At 39.3% G+C, this 21,737-nt stretch overlaps 1 protein-coding gene across 1 annotated transcript; it reads right to left on the minus strand.

Moving 5' to 3' along the window:
* Nucleotides 1-6,461: 6,461 nt before the first annotated feature.
* On the minus strand, nucleotides 6,462-21,206 carry LOC125093200 (alcohol dehydrogenase class-3). Its single transcript, XM_047718044.1, has 9 exons — nucleotides 21,064-21,206; nucleotides 17,577-17,678; nucleotides 15,617-15,758; nucleotides 15,004-15,091; nucleotides 11,166-11,385; nucleotides 10,772-11,032; nucleotides 9,740-9,875; nucleotides 6,927-7,065; nucleotides 6,462-6,800 (listed from the first exon to the last, which is right to left on the minus strand). The coding sequence occupies exons 1-9, from the start codon at nucleotides 21,073-21,075 to the stop codon at nucleotides 6,776-6,778; spliced, it is 1,125 nt and encodes a 374-aa protein (XP_047574000.1). The 5' UTR covers nucleotides 21,076-21,206; the 3' UTR covers nucleotides 6,462-6,775.
* Nucleotides 21,207-21,737: the final 531 nt, after the last annotated feature.

Consider the following 21,737-nt stretch of genomic DNA (forward strand, 5'->3'; position numbering starts at 1 on the left):
GCTGATACTTTTTAAATCTACCACTAATCTTCCCTCACCTTTCCCTGTTTCATATTTGTGTCTGCTTTATATCCCATGGGTGGGAAACTTTGGTTCTCAATAACATTAATATTTACTTATTGCTTGAGTCTATAAGACATGTAAAATTTAGAATTACTCTATCAAAGTCACTACCAACAAGGAACCTAAGTACAAAATTTGTGATTTTTACTAACTTGGAACATGACTCACTGTGAGAGTACAGAGTATTGGTTTAAAAATTACATGAAGTAATTTTGTTCCTACTATATTCAAAATTTCCTAAACTGAGCTACTTTAAAAAAAAAAAAAAAGTTTTAAATTAATATATAATGTGATTATTGTTCCAGAAGTAGAGGTATGTGAATCATCAGTCTTACACAATTCAACAGCACTCACTATAGCACATACTCTCCCCAATGTCCATGACCCAGCCACACCCATCCCTCCCATGCCCCCCCCTCCCCTGTTTGTTTTCTGAGATTAATAGTCTCTTAGAGTTTTCCTCCCTTGGTGAGCTACTTTTAAACAATGAATACAGTGAATGTTGGGGGGAAAACATACAGTAGGAGGAGTGGGGGGATATATTTTAGTGGTCTGGGAGTTAGAAATATTGGAACTGTTTGAGGTAGTGTGATACGATTCTGTTTACATTTGGTGTTTGACTTCTACCAAACTCTAGCTATAACAGGAGCAAATAATACCACTTTGTAATGTGGATATATGGCCCATTTTGCAGTAGAGAAGAAAATCTGGACATGGATGCCTTAGGAACAAATTGTTTCACAATGTAGGCTACATTATGCTAATATCCTAAAGGTTTTTAATGTGTTGTTTCATTTTAAAAATAAACGTGCAAGGAAAGGTTAGCTTAGCACAGGCTCTGGGGAGAAATTCCCTGGCTCTCCCATGTTTGAACTCCGAGCAGCAAGCAGCCTTTGGTGGCATCCTTCCCCCCTTCCTCTTCTTTTGGTGCTAAGTATGACAAAGAAGAATGGGGGTGTGTATTTGGTTATTTTGAGAAAAAGGAAGCAGGAATAAGGTGGCCTTGGCCCCCTGTTACCATTTGCTTTTGGGGGACTGTGGATGAGCAAAAATAGAACTGTCAGTCTATGGCGATTCTGTGGTTATATTAAAAAATGTATCAACACTGGTATATCTTATTCAGATGTGCCAAAAAGTCAAGTCAGTGGAACACTTGAGGAAGGGCTTCCTGGAAAGTTACCAGTAATATGTTGTTACAGCTTGAAGTATTTCATTAACTTTTAAAAAAAATGGACGTTTAATCTTTTTACCATTGTAAAGTTTTCCGGAGAGTAACGGCTTACATCTCCCGAGTGCTTAGCCCTTTTACTGTTACCCCAAGAACAAACAGGTTAACACTTTCCAAAACCTGTAGATACATCTGTACTTTGGTGTCATGAGAAGAGCACAAGACCAATAGTCAGGACCCCAGGGCTCTGATTTCTCTAATTTTTTACTTGGTTGCCTGACTAGGACAAATCATCGTGCTTCTCTGTGGAGTCCTCCAATTTGTGGAATGGTAATCATAACTTAGGAAACTGTTTTATTCTATGGATAATGTGACTGTAAAATTCACATTATTTCAATACCTGGGTCAGGGGTCAACAGAAAACAGGGTAGATTTTTTTTTTTTTTTAATTAAGATTCTATTTATTTTTGAGAGAGAGAGAAGGGAGCTCAAGTGGGGGGAAAGACAGAGGGAGCCTGATGCGGGGCTTTACCCCAGGGACCAAGACCTGAGCTGAAGGCAGACACTTAACTGACTGGGTCACCCAGGCGTCCCTCAGGGTAGAAAAAAACTTTATTAGTAAAATCTGAGCCCTGAGTGATTCAGAGGAAACAAAATAGCTGAGGATAAGAACATTTAGTATGAAGATGTATAATGTAGAGAAAGAACAGTAGATATTTTAGAGCCCATTTTCACTGTTGATCTTGCTTCATATAGCCTGGTTTTGGTAGTCAAGGACATTTGAGTCCATTCTGAACTGGAGGCGATTCTATGGTAACATTAGCACTCCTTTCTTGAAAAGAGTATGTGCAAAATTTATCCTCATAAGGAATTCTGGTTATGATGTCATCACCTTGATAAAAACCAGTCTGCTTAAAAGTCATCCCACCTGCTTGTCTCAGAAAGAAAAGTTCTACCAAAGCAATTTGTATAATGGAGGACTTTGTATGTCCCTGTTTACTTTGTAATTATTTCTTTAAAGACACAATTCCCTTAGTTCTATGCATTTATTGTCTAAATATCTCTTTAAATATAATTTATAAAATGTTTTTCCAAATGTGTTTGTGGTATACTTTTTCTAATCTGATCTTGTGTCTTAACTGAACTAAATTTACTGAATCCAGAGTTGGTCTTTTTTCCTGGGTCACAAAGTGACTCTAGGCCCAAGGGACTGTCAGTTACTTTAGGACTTTGATCATCAGCTTAACTGGCAGATTGGTAGGCAAGCAGAAAATGTTCTGAAGAATTCTGTGCATGGAAAATATGTTCCCTCTATTCCCAAATCAACAAACGTTTTCAGAATTACCAGCTATGTATACTTTTGCATTCAAATGGGATAAATGGAAAGAGCATTATGTATATTTTTTGGAGCATTTTTTTGTTTGGTTTAAGTTGTACAAACATTAACTGGTTCCCTGTGACTTGTTCTGGATATAATGCAGTTTTTTTTCCTGCCTCCATCCCCTAAAACCTCATCATTCTATATGTTCCTACTTTATAGGTTAGTTCTCTGCATGTAATAAAGAACTTATTCTAAGTCAGACATGTCTGTCTTTGGACTATCTTACTCTAGTGAACATTAGTAGGGTTAAATAAAAAGAATAGCACAGCATGCTGAAAATGGATATGCAAATAAGATTTGAAAAATATTAGCTAGGTATAGTAAAAATTTTCAGTAAAAGAGATGCTTATTTTTATTTTTTTTTTTTTTTGAGAGAAAGAGTGAGTGTGAGTGGGGGGGGAGGGGCAGAGGGAGAGAATCTCAGGCAGACTCCCTGCTGAATGTAGAGCTTGATGCAGGGGGCCAATCCCACAAGCCACGAGATCACAACCGAAACCAAGAGTTGGATGTTTAACTGACTGAGCGACCCAGGAACCCCTAAAATTAGTTCTTAATACTGTAAAATTTTAGGGTACTTAAATTAAAAATACATTTTACTAGCTTTCATGAAATATATGATGGGTTAGCCATTTGTGTTTAAAATTATGTATCTGTCCAAGAAAGCAGTTTAAGATACTTATAAAAAAAATTCTCAACAATATTTCCAAAGTGGTAGACTCCTAATTTTGGGCAACCAGGGTAGATTTGCTGACATGCACACAGTGAATGGATTTTAACCATGTTAACTATACCTTCTTCCAAAGCCAATAACATCCCAGATGCCATCCAAGAGGATGTATTAAAAGGATCTTGAAAAGCTTGAAAGTCCCATGATCCAAGAATCTTTATAATAAGGATCTTATAAACTTGATTGTTTCTGCTAGTTCCTTGAATAGACAATTGTGCTCTCAGCCAGGAAATGCTCCTACTTCTTAAACTGGATTAGCTGGCTCGGGAGTATGTACTTAACTGTGACAGAAATAAAAAGTAAACTCTCTAATTGGCCAGCTACAAGAATTGGAGTTAATTATTTTATATTTAAAAATGGCTTTACTTCTCACACTGGTGAACATAAAAATGCCATCTCATTTGTGTATACCTCATGTATAAGAAAAGCAATGGGGAAAAAAACTTTTTAAAGAATTATTAGTTCTCCATTATTACCCTACATGTCCATTTTCTTAGTGCAATTGCTCAAGGTAATAATATACTTGGTTCCTGGAAGTCTAGGCTAAATCAAACCTGATTAAAAGCCTTTTTCTGAAGCTTTGGTAGAAGCTAGTTTTAATTTCTTCTTTTGGTTTTCTCAGGGCAATAGTTTGGGGCTAGTGGGCCCCTAGTGCACTCTAGCCCTCTAGCTATAATGAAAGCTAGGTTGCATTGCCTACAAATGCACCAAAGATCCAAAAAGGAGAGGGCCCGACCATAATTGCCACTTTTCTACTTTTCAGTCAACTAGATGGTGCTCAGAAACACAACCTTTATATAGGAGCAATTAAGCCACATTGATCAAAAGTATTAAACAATAAAAAAAGCACATGGGTTCAATCCAACCAGAAGAGATGTGCATGGCGTATCCAATGTGTTGATGCAAAGACAGTCTGCAATATGCTTTGTGTAGTCTGGAAGGATATGTATCAATGCTCTTATATGTACTGAAACTTCTGGGAAAATATATAAACTTAACAGTCAACTACGTTTATATTAGGAGGGGAGTGTTGCTCTTCTTATATAGTTTTCTCTATTTGAATTTTCTAACTCTCGGATATGTTGCTTTTATGTTTTATTTTTCTATGTCAATGGATTACCTGGATGGGAAGATTTTTTTTTTTTTTAAAGATTTTATTCAGTCATTTGACAGACAGAGATCACAAGTAGGCAGAGAGGCAGGCAGAGAGAGAGAGGAAGGGAAGCAGGCTCTCCGCCGAGCAGAGAGCCCGATGCGGGGCTCGATCCCAGGACCCCGAGACCATGACCTGAGCCGAAGGCAGAGGCTTAACCCACTGAGCCACCCAGGCACCCCCCTGGATGGGAAGATTATGAATCATTTTTGCTTCTTTATATTGCTTAGGATAAAAAAACATAAATGTTACCTAAGAGCACCACAAAAAGACTGATATATTTGACTATATTAAAAATAAATATATTTTTATATATTATATATTATATATATTTTATATATACATATAAAATATATATATATTTATATATCATGACCTTCGGCTCAGATCATGATCCCAGGTCCTGGGATCGAGCCCCGCATTGGGCTCTCTGCTCAGCTTGCTTCCTCCTCTCTCTCTGCCTTCCTCTCTGCCTACTTGTGATCTCTGTCTGTCGAATAAATAAATAAAATCTTTAAAAATAAATAAATAAATAAATAAATATAAGATATATTAAAGTAAGATATAAGATGGATGAAGGGTTGGCATGTATAGTAACTCCTAAAAACTACTTGGGAAAAGATAACTAATTCAACAGAAAAATGAGCAAAGTATGTGAATGAATACTTCACAAAAAAGAAAATACAAATGTATAATAGTACTTTAGTAACTGAGGGGAAAGGCAGCTAAAGCAACAAAATATCATTTCATGTCCATCTCACTTGCTAAAGTTTTCAGCCATTTTGAGGAACAAGTCTGGCAATTTCTAGTCAAGTTAAGATGCGCTAATCCAAGTATATAGCGGACTCTTGAACAACACAGGGGTTAGGGCTGCTGGACCCTCCACGCATTTGAAAATCCACATATTACTTCTGACTCCCCCAAAACTCGACTAACAGCTCACTTTCAACTGGAAGCCTTAAGAAACAGCTGATTAACATATTTCTTATATATGTCTTATAAATGGTATTCTTACAACAAAATAAGCTAGAGAAAAATGTTAAAGAGAAAATACATTAACAGTACCGTAATGTAAAAAATCCACGTGTAAGTGATCTGTGCAGTTCAAACCCATGTTGTTCAAGGGTCAGCTATATGGCCTAAGTAACTAACACAATCAGCAAGATGTACAGTGGTTGTCACCAGTGTTAGCAAAACAGAAACAGCTCTGGAAGTTGCTTTATGCCATCATTTGGACAGCAAGTAAATTATGTTATTTCATATAACTGAATACTATAGCACAGTATTAAAAACAGCATGACATGATTCATCACACAATAATGAGTAAAAAATGAAAGCTGCAGAATGAGACAGTATCAGGTTTTCCATACCAAAGACTAGAAGGTTAATGGATATGTATAAAGTATAACAACATGCACGAAGAGTGAAAAACACCAAATTCTGGGTGGTGAGGAAAGGATGTGGGCAGGTATTTCACAAGAAACTTCTGGGGAGGAAAGGCAATGTGATCTAGAATTGGAAAAATGTGAAAACGTATCTGGAAACTTTGAAATTCAGTATATATTTTTAATATGCTTGAAAGTTCACAGAGCTGCCACCAACACACGCACACCTTCTGCCCAGAAGGTAGTTTAATGAAGTTTAGTGCCCACTGTGGGCGAGATGCCATACTAGGAATTGGGAGAGTAAGTCTGAACAAGGCATGGTATCTGTTCTCAAAAATGTACTCTCACAGAGGCTGACCTGGGTTCTGATTAACTTTGCCCCTGATGGTGAGGGAAATCTGTTCTTTAGTAAATGGGCCAGAGACTTAAAAGTTAAGCAAACATTACTGAGGATGGAAGAAGGCAAGGTTCAGATACTCACCACTGCCCTGTTTCCTCTAGCTTTCCTTTAAAGAATGAAGATAATGGGGACAGGAACCCTGAGAATGAATTCAGCATAAAAGAGAGATAAAAACATCTACACATATGCAGAACTTATTTTTATTATGTTGGGATATTCCTTAATGAGCTGGCAATTATTCATGTGAAGGAGAGTTGAGAAATCAGATTTATGACTCTATTAGTCTTGTCCTTGATTAGAGATTTATGAATTATACAAAAAATACTGCCTAAAGTAGGTTGCTCTAGAAGTAACAGTAGAGAAGGCCTAGAAGGTCTAGAATGTCTAAGAGGCTGTGAACTTGGAAGATCTTCTCCCTGCTTGTCTGGCTGTTCCAGCTGGACCACAAGACTTAAGTACAAGGATGAACTGCTGAATTTAAAGCTTTCTCTGTTGAATTTAAAGCTTTACAACAGTTCGAATGCTGTAAGAGAAGGAAACAATAAATAGGTTTTAAATGCTATCTTTGAAGACCACTAAAACTATTTTTTTTTAACCCTCCCTCCATAAACCCTAAATCATTACTACATTTTATAATATGGAAGCTTACCTCTTTCCTGCATGCATCAGTTCAAAGGCTTCATTAATTTGGTCAAAAGACAGATTATGAGTCACAAATTCATCAACTTTTATCTTTTTGGACATATATTCAGACACCAACTTTGGGACACTTTCCACACTCTTCCATCCTAAAAGAAATCATACTTCTATTAATTCTCCCAACAAATCTTTAGAGTATGCTTATTACTTAGTGGGTGACAGACATTTAAGAGAATAAATTTTATCGTGAATTAAAAGGGAATGAAGACCTTCAAAATCAGCAGAGAGGAGGAAGAATTTAATGTTTGTCTTTAGTTAAGAAAATAGTAAATGCCTTCTGAGTATTTTCCTTTTTCTGTATTAAGACTTACTAAAATCTCATTAAGTTTTTAGCAAATTGAGACAAAATTTTAAACTGCCTTGGCCAGAACTCTGGATATTTCACAACAAATTTACTTAGGTCCACAAAAGAAAGATTTCTATAATTGTGAAATTCAAGGAAGAATAAAACTGATGTGATACATAACTTTATTCCTTTGGTTTTAAATTTAGCAATGAATTAGGGATAGCATCTCACCCTAGAAAACTGTGAAACTGAAAACAAAAGTGGGAAATTTTTAGCTATTTAAGATTTTAAACAAAATCAGGGGCTTCAGTCTTTCACTTATACTGAAAGATGCAATAAGACGACAAAGAAGCCTCTCCACTCTCCACCTTTTAAACTAGGACACTTTGTAGCTTGTTTCAATCCACTTTTGAGCCTTTTCCAAATCTCCCTCTTTATATCTTCTACCAATTACTCTTCTCCTAAGAATTATGGGGCTTTTTCTTTGTCCTTTAAGAACAAAAAAGTGTGTGTGTGTGTGTGTGTGTGTGTATAATATTTATTGATTGTAGGCTCCATGCCCAACATGGGGCTTGAACTCATGACCCCAAGATCAAGAGTCACATGTTCTTCCCACTGAGCCAGCCAGGCACCCCCTTCTTTCACCTTTAAATCTCCTGGTAACCGAGACAAGTACAGCCACCACTGTTCTCTAGACCAAAACTTCTATTTTCATCTGTGGGTCATATTTTCACAACACCCACTGGGCCCCAGTCCTCCAGTTTATTTCTCAACCAGCATGTGCTGGGAGGATGAGGCTTCAGTGAGGGGTTAGGATCAAACCCCAGGCTCAGTCTCCCAGGCTTAGAATGTCCTTTCAAATGCAGATAAGAACCTGGGAGGACGTGTGACCTTAAAAGTCTGTTCTAAGATACTCAAGTGAGGCATATATCTAGTTGGAAAGGCAAGTTTAGTCAGCTTTATATATTTTTCTTAATAGAAATCCTTTATTTATTTTAAGATTTTATTATTTTTTTGAGAGAGAGCAAGACAGAGAAAGAGAGGGAGCTCACCTGAGTCAGGAGACGGGCAGAGGGAGAAAGATAATCTGCAAGCAGAACTGAGCTGAGCCCAACGTGGGGCTTAATCTCACAATCCTGAGATCATGACCTGAGCTGAAACCGAGTCAGACACTTAACCCACTGTACCACCCAGGAGCCCCTTGACTTCTTTTTATAGTGAATTCTACAGTACAGAGATAGAAAACTTTGGCCAAACTCCTCATACTTTCCTGATCTTTTCCTCTGGGCTTCAAACAAGTGGACATAATACGGACAATGGGGATCTTAAGAGACACTTTGTTAAATACAGATTAAAAACTCATGCTATGTTATTTTTCCCCCTAAAAGAATGGTAAGAATATGTGTGTGTGTGTGTGTGTGTGTGTGTGTGTGTGTGTGTATTTAAAAACCTATAAAAACTAGGGTGGGAGGTTGGGGGCACCAGGTGGTGGGTATTGTAGAGGGCACGGATTGCATGGAGCACTGGGTGTGGTGCAAAAATAATGAATACTGTTATGCTGAAAAAAAATAAAAAAATTAAAAAAAAAATAAAAACCTATAAAAACTTAAGATTTCATTCATTCATAATTGTTGGGATATAAAAGCATGATTTGTGCTTCTTAGTTGAGCAACCACGAAAAAGATGGAAATGATTTTTCAGCATTCTACCAGTAGTTAGGCAACTGCAACCAACCATGAACTTTTTAGGATCACAAAAGGGAAAAATGATCAGTCTGGCAACTTTTCAATTTTATTATAAAGTTTGGTCTAAAATAGTATTTTCAGGGGTGCCTAGGTGGCTCAGTCATTGAGCGTTTGCCTTCATCTCAGGTCAAGATCCCAGGGTCCTGGGATCGAGCCCTGCATTGGGCTCCCTGCTCGGCAGGAAGCCTGCTTCTCCCTCTCCCACTTCCCCTGCTTGTGTTCCCCATCTCACTGTCTCTCTCTGTCAAATAAATAAATTTTAAAAAACCCCAGTATTTTCACGTTAAGGCTTTGTATTGGTTACTGCTGAAGTCAGTACTATGTAGACAGAGGTATGATCACATCCAGCGACAGCTGCACTCGGGAAAGAGGAGGAGAAATGCCAACAATTAAGTCTAGAGCATAACAGTGTGGCTGACACTGTTGTTTGTGTATCCTGGAACCAACTCCTCACTCCTGCCTGACCCCCAACTATTTCCTCATCAACAGGATACTGACTGTGTGTGCAGAATGTGATGTTGTGCTTCACAGGAAGGTGAGCATCTCCCCGGCCCCGGGGTAAGTACTGAATGAACGTGAAACCCTCCCAGTACAGCAACTATGCAACAAGTTGTGATGAGAAGGTAGTCTATGAAAATTCTTGTTAAAACAAAACAAATAAAAATCAGCTTGGGATTAAAATTCTGCCAATGGAAAACACAATAGAGAAAATGTGCTCATCCACTGAATTACCTCCAAAAGCAGTGCCTTTCCACGTGCGGCCTGTTACCAGCTGAAATGGGCGAGTGGAGATTTCTTCACCAGATGCAGCTACTCCAACTACGACGCTGACACCCCAGCCTTTGTGGCAGGCCTCCAGCGCTGCTCTCTGCAGGCAGAGATAGGACCAAATCACAGAGGTCAGCGCATCTGGCTGAGAATATCAGCAAAATAGCTTTGGGGGGAGAGAGTGGTAGCTCAGAGCTTTTTAAGAAAATCACAACAAAATGATCATACTGAATATTTAGTAAATATAATTTCATTCAACAGTATTTTTTAAAAAATTATTAACCTGGCTAAATATTAACACAAAATGAAAGAATTTAAAGCTTTTATTTGCTGTCTAGTTTTTTTTTTTTTTTTAAAGATTTGATTTATTTGACAGAGAGTGAGCAAGCAAGCACACACAAACAGGGGGAGCGGCAGGCAGAGGGAGGAGCAGGCTCTCCGTTGAGCAGGGAGCCTGACATGGGGCTCGTTCCCAGGACTGTGGGATCACGACCTGAGCCAAAGGCAGATGCTCAACAGACCGAGCCACCCAGGCGCCCCCTGCTGTCTAGTTTTTAAAATAAATCCTAGTTCAAAATTCTAAAGATTTTAATAAAGGAAGCTGGTGGAGAATAGTGATACTCCTGCTGAGTATCAACTTTGTGTGAAGGAGGTGTCATTACTGTCTGCATTTTACACAAGAGGAAACTGAGCTTAGAGAAGCTGTTGCTTGAGGTTAGTAAAGTGGATGTACAGCTAACCCCTGAACAACACACAGGGACTGGGGCACCCACCCCCCGTGCAGTCGAAAATGCACACATAACTCCCCCAAAATTTAACTAATAGCCTACTGTTGACTGGAAGCCTTACTTATTCTAATAATTCATAATATTCATAAAATATAAAATAATAATTTATAATAATATAAACAGTCAATCAGCCAATATTTTGTGTATTTTATGCTCTATTCTTATAATAAAGCTAGAGAAAAAAAGGAATGAAGTGAAACATACCTACCATGACTTTTACATTACCAATGCACTCGAAGGAATAGTCCACACCCCCATCAGTCATTTCAATGAGCACTTCCTGGATGGGTTTACTGAAGTCCTGGGGGTTAATGCATTCAGAAGCTCCAAATTCCTTGGCCCTTGCAAATTTATCTTTATTGATGTCCACACCAATGATCCGGGATGCACCAGCCACCTCACAGCCCATGATGGCCGCCAATCCAACTCCTCCTAGGCCAAAGATGGCACAAGTAGAGCCAGGCTCCACCTAACAGTAAAGACCGTCTATTAGGTACTCCTTGCACAAGTGTCAAGGAAATCACTAGGTTTCTTACATACCAGGTCAAGTTCACTATTCTAGCAAAGCTCTGTTTTATCAAATTTGAAGGCCAATGTCTTACCTTGGCAGTGTTCACAGCAGCACCATAACCAGTTGAAATGCCACAGCCCAGAAGGCAGACTTTATCCAAAGGTGCTAAAGGATCAATTTTAGCAACAGAGATATCAGCCACAACTGTATACTCAGAAAATGTGCTGGTTCCCATGTAATGTAAAATTGTCTTTCCTTTACAAGTAAATCTGCTAGTACCATCTGGCATTAATCCTTTCCCCTGAGTAACTCTAAAGAAAATAAAAAAGGAAAAAGGCAGGGTAAAATCAGGTTTCCCAAAATGCACAGGAAAATCGATTTTAAATATGACAGAAATGTGTGCTATGACCCAAAGTCCAATTTAAAAAAAAAAAAATATTTCAGAGAGAAAGAGAAGACAGCACAAACATGCCAGAGAGAGCACATGCACACGTAAGCAGAAGGGGCAGAGAGAAAGGGAGAACTCAAGCATACTCTGTGCTTAGCACGGGAGCATGATGTGGGGCTCATTGCACGACCCTGAAATCATTACCTGAGCTGAAAACAAAAATCAGACACTTAACCAACTGTGTCACCCAGGTGATCCCTAAAGTCTAATTTCTATTGTATTAATAATTTAGCACCTTTCAGCAATAACTTATTAAGGAAACTTAAGAAAGACATTTGCCAACATTCAATATCCTTCTGGATCTTACTGTTGGTATTGAAGTAAATTTAACAGATACAGCTTACGGCAGATTAAATAATTTTAAAATTCCATCATAAAGCTGTGAGCAAATATAACTTCTGAAAGCACAGAGCCAAAGCCAGAATCTACACAAGGAGAGATTATGAGCAATTATGCAGATCAGGTGATGAAAATAGATAGCCACACTGGCTAATTTAGATCTTTCAGGAGGCTTGTTTTTTCAAAACGGTCCTCAAGGATTCAAGTTATCTTTTCTTTCTGTTTTTTTTTTTTTGGTTTTGTTTTGTTTTGTTTTGCCTTTGTAGTTGGTAACACTAATGAAGGATTAAAAAAAAAAAAACCTCACAAAGGACACCAGTATGATAAACGGTATCAAAAGTTATTTTTGACATTCTAAATAGATAGGTAATGTAATAATGCCCTGCTTAGGAGTACAGGCCCTAAAGTCAAACACACTTGGGTTCAAATCCTGTGTGATCTTGGGCCAGTTAATTAGCCTTTGTGCCTTAGTTTCCTCATTAGAAAATGGAGAGAAACAATCATATTTTCCTTACAGATTGTTATAAAAATCAAATGAGCATTTGTAAAGCATTTAGTATTGTGCTTGGCACAGGGACAATACTAATAAATATTTAATAAGTTAATTTAATAAGTTATTTAATAAATATTTGTTGTTTTTAGTAAAAACAATGTACTATAATTTGATGTACATTCTTAAGCTAATCTTTTGGAATACACAGAATAAACACACAGATGAAGAGAAAATGGATTGCCTCTAGACATAAGAGCAAATACATTCCCTTGGAGAGAAAAATAAGGCCAGAAACAAAAAACTATGTGACAGAGCTCTACCACAAATAACTTCTACCTTTAAGAGAACAACTTAAGTTTGTTTAGCCTTCCTTAATGTAAGAAATCACTTCTGTCCCAGAGGAGTTTCTTTAACAAAAGGTGACATGGGATACATTTTATGCTTTGAAAGGACTTGTCCCTCTGAAAGGTTACAGACAGCCACAAAAAGTCCATTATCACTATTTTACTTGATAGGTCCCAAGCTTTTAGACAGTGTTTGAAATTATCTTTCAAAACAAGATCTGTTTCGGTTTTAGCTTTGCCAAAACTAATTGGACTTATGTTATAAAGTAAATGGAATTTCGTTTCCCAAAAATATAAGCTAATTTTATCAATGGCACTAGAAAACAAATATGAGAACACATGGATTTACCATATATGACTCAATCTTCTAGGTCATGGACACAATTCCAATGTGTGTGTGGGGTGTGTTCCCTCACACACAACACTGAACAAATTCTTGGACACAGCAGGGTCCAAGAATTCAACTCAATTCTGACACCAGCTACCTGGAGAGCCATCAGGTTCCACAGATTAAGGACTCAGTCCTGTAAGACTGCCCCTACCCTCTGCTTCAAAAGCCAGTTGCAAGCTCCAGGCTGTTACAAGGGACTTTTTTTGTTTTTTTGGAAAGATTTTATTTGAGAGAGAAAAGAGAGTATGTGCAGGTGCATGCGTGCACATGCCTCGGGGGAGGGGCAGAGGGAGAGGCAGAGAATCTCAGACTTGGTGCCAAGTGCAGATCCTGACACGGGACTCGACCCCACAACCCTGAGATCACGACCTGAGCTAAAACCAAGTGTAGGAAGCTCAAGTGACTGAGCCACCCAGGTGCCCCATGGAACCTATGCTTCTGACTCATAGGCTACAGACTGGAGGTTCCAAAGACTTCCTCCTTAGGTTCTTTTAATTCTCCAGAGCAGCTCACAGAACTCATGGAAACACTTCTGTTATTAAAGGATATGATAAAGAATACGAATCAACAGCCAGATGAAGAGATGCATAGAAGGTATGGGAAAAAACTGAGGAGCTCCCACATGCTTTCCAGGTATGTCACTCTCCCCAGTCTCCATGTGTTCACTAGCCCCAAAGCTCTCTGAACCAACCTTTTGGGGTTTATGGAAGCTTAATTATAGTCATGGTTGACACTGGCCATTGGCTGATTCAACCTCAGTAGCCCCTTTTCCTCTACCAAAGGCCAGGCCGTTTGTAGGTTTCCTAACGGTTTTCCAAAGGTCACTTTTACTAATACGATAAAGACACCTTCATGGCCCACATCACAGGAAATTCCAAGGGTTTTAGTAGCTATGAGCCAGAAACCATGGCAGAACACCAAATACGTAAGAGAAATATAAATCTGGTCATCTAAATGAAATCACGGTATTATACTCAGCAATTCTAATCTTAGGAAAATACCCAAGAGAAAGTAGTGCATATATTCACTAAAAGATATGCACAAGAAAGTTTACAGCAGCATGAGCCACGAGAGCCCCAAACACTGAAGGAGCAACTTCAATGTCCATCAACAGGGGAATGGCTAGAGATAAATGAATGAAATATGGCAGAGCAACCTGGATACATCTCATTGACATTCTGAATGAAAGAAACCGGAAAAAGAGCACACAGTATGGGATTCTATTTATATGAAGTCCTGTAGCAAATGAAATGAGAACAGTGGTTCCCTTTGAGGGAGGCAGGTACTGACGTGGAAGGGATACGAATGACTCCACAGGGTGCTGGAAGGGTTCTCGATCTTGATCTAGGTGGATATAGGTGTGTATATACATAACAATTCATGGAGCTGTACACTTAAGATGTATAGACTAAGTATTTTATATGTTCTACCTCAAGAAGAAGAAGAAAAAAAGGTGAATACATGGAGATCTTAAGTTGCCTCAAAAGAGAGTTAAGTGCTGCTACCTTACTACAATAAAGTAAGCACCTTTTTCTGTGTAGTAAGGGGTTATGTTATCTCTCGTAGTCTTCCTAGTAACCTATGAGTTTTATTACTTGGATCTCATGGACAATAAAATGGCTCTTTAAATGGTTTCATTTAATTTCAAAAGCATGTCCCTCCTTAATGTATATTTTGGCAAATTTAGCCTAGTGTTATGGAAGGAGAATGGGTTCAGAAAATTCTGTTTTATCTAATAGTTATGATATTGGGTAAACCACTTAATTTCTGAGTCTTAATTTTCTCATCCATGAAAATGGGGATATGAGTGATAAGGTTGCCACAGGGCTGAAATGAAATAATGCAGGTAGAATATTCTGTATACATTGCCACACAATTACTTATTATTTTAAGAAAAAAATCACAGATACTAACCTTATCTTCTGGCAAAGGTTTGTTTTAGGGTTTAGACAAAATTTGCATTCTCCACACTGTGGGATGTAAAGTGGGATGACAGTATCACCTGGGAAACAAATGCAAAGACACTCTCCTGAATAGGGAAGCTCTGTTTCTAAATGGATACATCAGCCCCTGTAAATTCCCACTCCTGTCAACTCGCATGGCTTTCCAAATTAACAACTTCCACTTAGAACATAACCTACATAACATCATTCAGACACCACTGACTATACAAGAAGTACAAGTTTTCAAAATTTTGATTGAAATGAAGCTCTTAAAATTGTAAACGGAAAACAAGGTCATGGGCTTTGAAATACCGATTCACTGCTGAATCTTCAAAAATTCTTGTATAATTGGTCAAAACTGGCTTTGGGAATAAACAGTTTCAGAAGAACAGTAGTCTGCAAAATCCAAAAGAAAAAAATCTCTAGTATTTGTACTTCCCAGATAAGGAATAAAATCGTTCTTGACAAATGACTCATGTGATAATCTGTTCATGAAGAAACAATGTATAGCTTATTGGAAATATAATTTCCTTGCAGAAATTAGTTGAAATTACGAAATCAAGTGGTTCAAATATCCTCCTTACCTGCCTTCAGCTTAGTAACTCCTTCACCAACACTTTCCACAATTCCAGCACCTTCATGTCCCAGGATCACTGGAAAACTCCCTTCAGGATCAGCCCCACTCAGGGTATAGGCATCGGTGTGGCAAACTGCAGTGGCAATAATCTAACAGGATATTAAAGAGCATTTATGTGTGTGTGCATGCAATTCAGAGTGAGATACAGGTCAAAGGCAAGGCATTTTTAATACCGTATTTCACTGATTCTAAGACACATTTCTTTGATATTTTAACCTCTTTGAAAATCAGCATGTGCTTATAATCTATGGCCTCTTAACAATTAGAACTGACAGCATTTTTTAGTGATCCATAAAAGTAATGGTGTGTTTATATGCGAAGGAAATGGTTTTTCTGTCTCCTTTCCAGTGCAGGCTAGCAAGAGCAGGTAAACATGGTGACTTTATGGGCCCTGTGCCTCCAGATATGGAGAGGAACATGACCTGTGTACAAAGCAGGTGGAGCCCACTTCACTGCTGGGATCCTCCTGACTCCTGACAATTGTGATTTCTAAAGAGGTATGTCCTACTTCTGAAATATGACAGGCTACTTATTCTGAGCCCAAATTCAGAGCTTTTAGTGTAACTGACTCCCTTTTTAGCAACCACATACAATTTCTACTTAAATAATCCTTCATTCCTATCTCTCTGGTTTTTAAAAACTAGCTTATCTTTCTAAGCACTAAAAGCACAAGAAAGAAATCTGGGAGGAGTGCCTAGGTGCTTCAGCTGGTAGAGTGTTTGCCTTCGGCTCAGGTCATGATTCCAGGGTCTTGGGATCAAATCCTGAGCCACACTCCATCCAGCCCCATATTGGTCTCCCTGCTCAGCGGGGAGTCTGCTTCTCTCTCTCCCTCTGCCACTCCTTCTGCTTGTGCACACACACACACTCTCTCTCAAGTAAATAAAATCTTTAAAAAAAAAAAAGTGTGGAATGTTTGTATTTATGCTTCTCTGTTTCTCACCTATATACCTGCTATTTGTCAGTAGCTTCCTATTGCTCTACATCTCATCTTAGTACATCCCAGGACACATTTTCTTTTTCAGTAGCAAAATCACAATCAGGTTAATTTCTGAACTTAAGGAAAAACATCTAAGCCCTGTAGATTTCAGATTCCTGGGTCCGAGTTGAATAGGATCTTGAAAAGTTACTTGGCCCTGGGCTCCTCCACTTGGTATTTGATCCCTGGGAGCATGAGCGTTTGGAGGTGAGATGGGGAAGGTATACTCTAATTCAGAGCAAAAAAGAAAAAAAAAGCTTACTTTTCTAGAATGTTAGTTTTACTCAGTGGTCACTACTTTAAAGTATTAATTTTGCATCAAAACAACAGAGTAGAATGCTAAAAATATCCAGGTGACTGCCTTGTGCAACAGCCTTTTCTCCACGGGGATCTTCCTTTCTCTGCCACAGTAGAGGCCGAGTAGGACGAGACTGATCCCCTGAGCCGCGGCCTTGCCTGCCGGGGCCAGTACATGTTAAAGCTCTCTAAGCAAGCGGACTTCGCCTGGCTGTTGCTCCGGTTAATCAGGAGCCTCTTTCCAAATCTTATTCAAAACCTTGTCTAACAACTGAAGACCATTTCTACTTCTGTTTCTAAAGGTCTTCATACATTTTAAGTCATGGGATCAGGAGAAAAGGGAGCATCTTACAAATTCATCTTAAACACGGGCTACAGAAGGCAAGTTGCAATAATCCATTGATCCGTGGGGAAGGTTGCTGAGTTCAGCTCAGCATCAAAGCAGAAAAGATGGAGCAGCGTTGCAAAAGCGAACGGGGTAAAATAAGAGGAAGATGTTGTGATTCTAAGGTTGGATGACTTTCGATACCTTTTCCTTGACACTGGCCTTTGGGATTTATCCTCAGAGGATTCACCTACCCAGAGACCTAATTTTAAGTCTTCTCTTCCAGGGCCTTAGATGTATCATTACCTTAATTCGAACTTCATGAGCCTTTGGGGGTGCCACCTCTACCTCCTCTATGGAGAGAGGCTTTCCTGCCTCCCAGGCAACTGCAGCCTTGCACTTGATCACCTGAAATGGGGAAAAAAAGAGAGCACATTGTTTATCCTCCTGCACTAATAATGAACTACTTATTAGTTAATTTAGGTCCTGAGGAATGCTCATCTTAGAAAGCATATCACACACGAAAACTCTACACCGCGAAGTGATAGGGAGAACTATTCTGCATGTTTTTAGATTTCATATAAATAATGTTCATGGAAAAAATTTAATTGAGATGACCACATGGTCAGATATAAAAGCCTCTTTTGGTTAAGAAGTTTTGTGAACCAAATAATTAATGGCTTTCTACAATGCATAAGCAGGAGCACATCAAGAATACAGATTCCAGGGGCACCTGGGTGGTTCAGTGGGTTAAGTGTTTGCCTTCGGCGCAGGTCAAGATCTCAGGGTCCTGGGACTGAGGTCCATGTCCGACTCCTGGCTCAGCAGGGAATCTGCTTGCCCTTCTCCTTTTGCCCCTCACCGCCACTTGTGCTCTCTCCCTCACTCTGCTCTCTAATAAATAAATAAAATCTTAAAAAAAAAAAAAAAAGCATACACATTCCAAGACAATCTGATTTAGTAGGTCTGGCATAGGATCCAAGGAATCTTGAATGCTTAACATATACCCTAGAGGATTCCTCTAAGGCTGGTTTAAGCTGACACTGGTTTAGTGCAAAACTGCAAAGTGGGAAGAAGCATAAGGAGTAACAGAAGGCAGGAACTTTAAAATACTACATCTACTCCTTTTAGCTGTTCTATACAAATACAGTAGCCACTTGCCATGTGTGTTACCGAGGAGCTGGAAAATGGCCAGTCTGAACTGATACAAACTGTAAGTGTAAAAGTTACCCAGATTATGAAGACTTAGTACAAATAAAGTAGAAGTATTTTAATATTTAAAAAATATTAATTATATATCATGATAGTAACTTGAATACAGTAGTTCTTCCTTATCTGTGGAGGATACATTCTCAGACTCTCAGTGGATATCTGAAATTATTATGTTTTTCCTATACAAATGTACCTGTGATAGTTTAATTTATTAATTAGGCACAGTAAGAGATTAACAATGATAATAAAGTAGAACAATTATAATAAGTTATGTGAATATGGTCTCTCAAAATATTATTGTACTGTTATGTAGTCACCCTTCTTGTGATGATGTGAGACAATAAAATGTCTACATGAGGTGACATGGAGTGATGTAGGCACTGTGATGTAGAGTTAGGCTACTAGTGACCTTCTGACAATAGGTCAGAAAGAAGATCACCGATTTCTGGACTGTAGGTGACTTTGGGTAACTGAAACAGTGGATAAGGCAGGGCAGGGGGTGGTGTGGATTACTGTATAATGGATTACATTTTTATCCAATTTTAATGTGGCAACTAGAAAAATAAAAATTACATATGGGACTTGTATTATATTTCTATAGCATAGCATTGCCTTAGAAATTCTAGTCAGTACACTCCTCCTTTACCAGAGAATCAGGTGTAATGAGGAGAGTTTAAACATTTTTTTTTAATTGAAGTATGGTAAACATTGAATATTATATTAGTTTCAGGTGTACAACATAGTGATTTGATGTTTATATACATAAGGAAACGATCACCACAGTAGGTCTAGTTATCATCTGTCACCATACAAAGTTATTGCAATATTTTCTTGACTTTATTCTTAACGGTGTACTTCACATTTCCATGACTTCTTTATTTTATAAGTGGAAGTTTGAACTTAATCTTCCTCACCTATTTTGCCACCTCCCCAACCCCGCAGGAAAGTTTTGATTAGTTCACATAATGCTTATGAAATCTGTTGACAGAATAAAGGTTGCAAACTGCTGGGTTTATAGGAGACAGACTTGACAGTCAACAATTCCAACAAGTGTAAGTTAAAGGGAGAGGCATAAAGTGCTACAGTGTGCACAAAGCGGAGAAAGAGTTAACTTTGGTTGGTGGGTTTGAAAAATCTTCACTTTTAACTAGGATACCAAAGGATGAGAAAGAGTTACAAATAGTGATAAAACACCTACAATTACAAAAAGCTATTGTGAGAAGTAACTGAAAATGATGTCCCTAAAACTTCCTTGGCATTGTGTAGCTTTGCAATAATAAATCAATACTTCTTAGTAGCAGTAGAACAAAGACTGGAGGAAAAGGAGAGTTGAACTACATGGAGAGATGAATGGCTTGTGTAAACTGGTGAGGCTGGAAATTATTGCTTTTAAAATTAAAGTGTAGATATTAAATCTGATGGTCAAAAAATTCAGACATTGTATTAGAATCGGTTTCCAACTCAATGGATCATTAAAGCTCAAAACAAAGTCCTAAAGGTCAAATTTGGAATAGTCATGGATCCTAGAGAACTTAAGCAACACGAATAAATAATTCACCTATAATCTAAGTTTTTATGCCCCTTCCCCTCATTTCAGGAATGTTTGAAAGATTAACCTTTTCCTTTCAATGACGATTCTAAGCAGGAAAGGCTCCACCCCAAATCCACAGACAATTGCCCTACTTCAACAATTGAACTATCACAGGATTATAATTTCTCACCTTCTTCGAACAAAGGCACTTGGTAATAAGGATAAACAACTTGCCAACCTGTTAAGTCTAAAAGATTGTCTACAGTTTACCGTTTCTTCTCAACTTCAACATTTAACGTCCTAAATCTTTCTAGAAAATTTCTAAAGTTTGCAAAACATTAAAACACCAAATAACTTTTAATTATTCATGGTATTCGTCTATTTCTGCCTTTCTTTATTGTCTAATGCATATTTCAGGAACCTAGAATAGTCCTTGCACAGGAACAGACCTGGACCGGAATCTTGGCTACCTTAAAGTGACCACTAAGCACGCCAAACCTCTAAGCCTCAATTTTTGGTCTGTAAAATGGAGACAATACCCCGCAGAAGTGTCACGGGAGGATTAAAAGGATATAAACTTCTGGTGCCTTAAATGCTCAAAAATGTTACTACTGAAAGGGCTCTAGCAGTCTTTGGTGTCACCGTCACTGTTCAATTATGAATTACGATCATGAAACACAGCTATCGTAAGGGTTAGACTCACGGGTTCTGCTACCAGCCCACTATGACCCCAGGCAAGTTAGTTATTTTAGCATTTGCAAAGCACAAGTGCTCCTAAACCACTTCTAGCAGGAAACCGACCACCCCTGCCCCCACTCTCTGCGGCCCTAGAAGCAGCAAAACCTTTTCAAGTAAGGAGCCAAACAAAGATTCTTTCCCTTCCTTCCCCCAGAGCAGCTCGCCCCAGGCACCGTTTCCGATCCGGCAGCTCAAGCCTGTCTGCGGGTCTCGCGCTCCCGTCACAGTCAGCGGCCGGGTTCCATCTTACGCTTTCCCTCTATCCCTTCCCTTCCTTCCTTGGAGTCGGTCGCGCGACACAGGAGGGCCTACCTGGCTCGCCATGGCCTCGGGCTCAGTCAGCTAGGGGCGGACATCCGGGGTGGGACCCACAGTACTGGGCAAATGGGCGGGGCGTGCGCCTGGCGCTGGGGGCGCGGCTGGGGGGGCGTGCTCTTGGCGTGTTCCCGCCTCCGCCTGCACCGGGGGCGGAGCGTGAATGCCGGACTTGCTAGGCCTTCTTTGGTCGCGAGGGGCGGGCCCTGAGCTGGGCGGGGCCTGGGCTGGACGCGGCGGAAGGTCTAGGACGCGCCCACGTGGTTTCAGCTCTGAAGTTGGAGGGGTTTCGCGAGGCAGTCAGGCTGGATGTGGACTATCTGTGCCTGAAGGAGTTTTCCCCCTGTAACTTTTAGCCCAGGCAACGTAGATAAGGCTTATGAAGGAGAGAGATGGAATGTGAGGAGGAACCAGGAATTTAACTGGAAGCACGTGAGAAACAGGACTGCACCATTTTGTGCTCCTTCTACACACTATTTGTGCGCTGCGTCTTGACCTGACAACATGAGTAAGATCTAGCCCTTCAAAGGACTCTTCAATGGCGCGGGGAAACTGAGCTGTGAGGACAATGGTAAAGGGGACACAAAGGACGTACCCAGTCGGGAAACTTCCCAGGCTCTATTCCAGCTGTTCTTGAAGGGCGGATAGAAGTTTTGGCGGTTAGCAGGATG

Source organism: Lutra lutra, chromosome 2, assembly GCF_902655055.1.
Source record: "Lutra lutra chromosome 2, mLutLut1.2, whole genome shotgun sequence".
In the NCBI taxonomy this organism is placed as follows: Eukaryota; Metazoa; Chordata; class Mammalia; order Carnivora; family Mustelidae; genus Lutra; species Lutra lutra.

What these genes read in the sequence shown, in the direction of transcription:
- LOC125093200 (XM_047718044.1), bottom strand. An exon ending in CTGCTGTGAACACTGCCAAG is followed by an intron (nt 11,033 to 11,165) that starts GTAAGACATTGG and finishes CTTTACTGTTAG; the next exon opens with GTGGAGCCTGGCTCTACTTG. An exon ending in GAAAGGCACTGCTTTTGGAG is followed by an intron (nt 7,066 to 9,739) that starts GTAATTCAGTGG and finishes GATTTCTTTTAG; the next exon opens with GATGGAAGAGTGTGGAAAGT.